We start from the raw sequence: 4,211 nt of genomic DNA on the forward strand, positions 1-4,211 counted from the left end.
TTGTTCTTCTATGTTGAGTAATCTGGCTATGTATCTCCTTGTTGAATGAACTGGGAAGGGTTCAAGGGTTGAAATAGTTGAGAGTAAGGGTTGTCCGTGTGTTGTAAGGGTGAGAAGTAGGGGTAGTGTACGTGATGTAATTACTTAGGTGGATTTCACCTTGGAGGAAGAAATTTGTGGTTGGTAGTTCGAAATCTTGATGTAATGTGCTATGAGGCAAGGGCTAGGTAATATGAAGAGAAAGTAAGGGTATGTCATGAGTGGTTAGTCGTAGTGCTTGTAGTTGTATGTTGTGGACTCTTTGATGCATCAAGAATAGTTAGGCTATGATCATAAACCTAGTAAGTAGGTTGACGGAAAATGTAGTTGGTAGTAAGAGTACTAGTGTAATTCTAAGGTATTCGAGGAAGGGTAAAGGTGGAGAAGCGAGTGGTCTTATTGCATGTTTTTATTAGTTGAATTCTTATATTATGCGCTGGGTGTCGGGTTGACCGATATTGCCTACCAATATGTATGGTTTTGTACTGATACTACTCTTGCTATGCCTTTTTGGCATAGTCTGGATGCAGGGTCGATCATGTCTCATTAGGTGAAGACGAAGAAATCTCCAGCAGCTTTTATTTTTCCTTCTGCATGGTAGGAGCTGTGTCTTTTCATTATCATGTATGGTTTCGTACTCTTAGTAGCTCTTGTACCTGTTTAGACTAGATCCTTGGGGTGTTAGTTACTTTACAAGTCTTAACCTGAAATTGTTTAAAAGTTCTTATTTATGAAACCCGATTATTTCATTTATCTCTATTTTTCTTTAAAAACAATTTGCATGTTTTAACTATTAGGATATAAGGGTTCTCCTACTTAGGTGTTAGAGTAGGTACCCGCACGGCCCGGTGGGGTGGGTTGTGACAATATCTAAACTATAACTTATTAGTTTGAGAAACACACATCTCTCTTTTATAACACTCTCACCATGGTGCTGTAACACACTCTCTCTTTTATTTAAAAAATTGTCACGTCACACTCCACATGGACAAACATTCCACCTTGAGAAAAATTAAATAAATTATTATCTCAAAAAATATATATAAAGAACTTTAAAACTTGTGATCTAAAACAAGTCATTGATTTTTGTGTGATTAAATTTTTAGTAACAATTTAACTTTAAAATATTTATTTAACCTCTAATGAAATGATTTTCAAAAATATTTATTTCTTTCTTAAATTAGTGTCAGATTAGACTAACTCATGTAAATTGTAATTGAGTTAGCAAGTAGTTTAGCCATAAATAAATAGTGTTTTGTTAGAATAATTATCTATAGCCATTTCTCAAGAAGCCAACAATGGCTTCTACTTGTCTGGATATGGTACTGAATCCGAATTTGATTGCTTCTGTTACGTTACTTGCTTCAGTTTCATTTGCATATTTAACCCCTTTTTATTACTTTTGATTGCAGAGCTTTCTTGGGAATTTTTGCTGCAACAACTGGAGTTTCAGACCTTGTACAAGACTAACACCTTGCATTTCCCAAGTGGGTTTTTCCAAGTTCAATTTTTTTTTCGAATTTCTCTGTATCTTTGTGTTGCAGTATGATAATCATAGCTTAGAAATGGATGAATTTGGAAATTTTCTTTAGTACCAGTAGAGAATTTGGTAAAATGTAGGTTGAGATTAGGGCTAAGAAATCACATAATATAGCTTAGGGCTTATGATGTTTCTTGATGTTAGCATTTTTTTTTTGGGTGAAATGTAGGTTTTAGATTTTCAATTTTGCATTTCAATTGATGGGTCAATTAGAATTTTGATACTTCAAGTATATGTTTCATTTCATTTGGAGAGATTTGTATCGGTTTACTGTAGGCATCTTCAGATTTTTTGTACTTCTGTTTGTCTTTCGTATCTGATTACTGACACACTAAATACTTGGAAATTCTTGTATTGAGATTTGGTAAAAAGAAATGTTGCAATGACTGTGTGAACAACTCATTTGATTATATACCATTCATCCCAATAAGGTCTTCCTTTCCAACATTTAACGTGGGTATTAGTTGAACATATATTGCAGGAAAGGAATGGTTTATTGCTCGGGAAAAACAAGAACTATACTAGCTCTATAGGATATAATGGAGTTCCTTTAACAGAAATTTCTTGTGTTCCAAGTGCTGCTGCCAGTTCTAGTGAACTTCCTCCACTTGTCAGTGCTTTAAAAGCTTCAGCTGAAGAAAATGCTGCAAGTTTTCATTTTCCTGGCCATAACAGAGGACAAGCAGCACCATCATCGTTGACTCAGCTCATTGGTGCAAAACCGTTTCTTCATGATTTGCCTGAGCTTCCGGAGCTTGACAATCTGTTTTCGCCAGAAGGTCCCATTTTCGAAGCACAAAAACAAGCAGCAAGACTTTTTGGAGCATCGGAAACGTGGTTCCTTGTTGGCGGTAGTACATGTGGAATTCACGCGGCCATTATGGCGACTTGTTCACCTGGAGATACTCTTATTCTCCCACGGAATTCTCATATCTCAGCCATATCCGCAATGGTGTTGTCTGGTGCACTCCCGAAGTACATTGTCCCTGAATATGATTTCAATTGGGATGTTGCTGGTGGCATCACTCCATCACAGGCAAGTACAACATCATGACATGCATCTTTCTCAAAGTTGTCTTTATGTAAGAATTAAATTATCTTGAATGCATAAGTGGAACGATTTTTTAAGTGTAAAATTATGCAAACTAGTGATAAATTTATAAAAGTGTTAAAAAGACTATCACTTGTATCCATAAAAAGATGAAGTTCTTGTTATGAAGGTGAATGCTGCAATCAAAGAGCTAGAAATGGAAGGCCGAAAAGCAGCAGCCCTTTTGGTTGTCTCCCCTACGTATCATGGTATATGCAGCAACATGGATGAGATTTGTCATATTTGTCATTCGTATAATATCCCTGTAATTGTCGATGAGGCTCATGGGGCCCATTTAGGATTTCATCCAGACCTGCCTAGCTCATCCCTCAGCCAGGGAGCTGATCTTGCTGTACAGTCTACTCACAAAGTTTTGTGTTCGCTTACGCAATCATCTATGTTGCACACGCAAGGAAATCTTGTAGATAGAGAAAGAATCAGCAAAAGCCTACAAATGCTTCAAAGTAGTAGCCCTAGTTATCTGCTTTTAGCGTCTCTGGATGCTGCCAGGGCCCAATTAAGTGAAAATAGAGAGGCTATTTTTGACAAAGCAATAGACTTGGCATTGGAAGCAAGAAGCTTGATTAGTAAAATTCCTGGAATCTCAATCCTCAAGTTTCCAAGTTTCTCGAGTTTTTTCCAGATCGACCCATTGCGACTCACCATTGGTGTATGGCAGTTAGGTCTTTCAGGTTTTGAAGCAGATGATATATTGTGCAATGATTTTGGTGTTGTTTGTGAACTTGTTGGGACCAAATCTTTTACTTTGGCATTTAACTTAGGGACTCAAAGAGATCATGTCCTTCGGCTTGTAGCTGGTCTAAAGCATCTATCACAAACTTCTCACTTTCCTCAACCTGTGAAAGATGAAGGCAAAAATGTCAATCATTTTGTATGCCTTGATGATATTAGAATAAGCATGAGCCCTAGAGAGGCTTTCTTTGCTACAAAACGTAAAGTCAGCATAAGATATAGCCTCGGTGAAATTTGTGGAGAGCTTGTTTGTCCTTATCCACCTGGTATTCCAGTGCTAATTCCTGGCGAGATCATCACAGAAGAAGCATTGAATTATCTCCTGGAGATCAGAAGCAAGGGTGCCGTTATTACCGGAGCAGCTGATTTCTCCCTATCATCTTTTGTTGTATGTGTTACCTAAGCATTCTTCCGTCACCTTTAGTAAGTAGTTGAAGTACAAATGCGAGTGACTTTGGTGTTAGACCACCCTGCATTTGGCATTTGAGATCTTAGCCTTTCCTATATTGCAGGCAGCGGTTTTGGGTATAGTTTGAGTTCAAAAACAGCTTCTTTCAGAGCTTTCGATGGGAACTGTCATGAGCCTATCAAAGGAAACTGGGAACTGAAAGGCACCTCAACGAGAATATTATGTGGACATGGCTACTCTAGGTTTGTTTTTTTCATAATATCAAAGACATTCACGTTGTCTCTATTAATGCTCGTCTCAACATTGATATCTGGGGGTTCCACATTCTTCTTTTCCTCATTGTATTTATAAATCTGGTCAAACGAAGGTGGACGTATTTC

General features: G+C 37.5%; 1 protein-coding gene across 1 annotated transcript; it reads left to right on the forward strand.

Annotated features, from left to right (window-relative positions):
* Positions 1-1,332: 1,332 nt before the first annotated feature.
* On the forward strand, positions 1,333-3,971 carry LOC125808538 (uncharacterized). The gene is made up of 4 exons (XM_049488219.1): positions 1,333-1,361; positions 1,452-1,526; positions 2,061-2,615; positions 2,800-3,971. Exons 1-4 carry the CDS (start codon positions 1,338-1,340, stop codon positions 3,823-3,825), a joined length of 1,680 nt encoding a protein of 559 aa, XP_049344176.1. The 5' UTR covers positions 1,333-1,337; the 3' UTR covers positions 3,826-3,971.
* Positions 3,972-4,211: the final 240 nt, after the last annotated feature.

This window comes from Solanum verrucosum, unplaced genomic scaffold (genome assembly GCF_900185275.1).
Source record: "Solanum verrucosum unplaced genomic scaffold, falcon-dt-bn FXZP01000160.1, whole genome shotgun sequence".
In the NCBI taxonomy this organism is placed as follows: domain Eukaryota; kingdom Viridiplantae; phylum Streptophyta; class Magnoliopsida; order Solanales; family Solanaceae; genus Solanum; species Solanum verrucosum.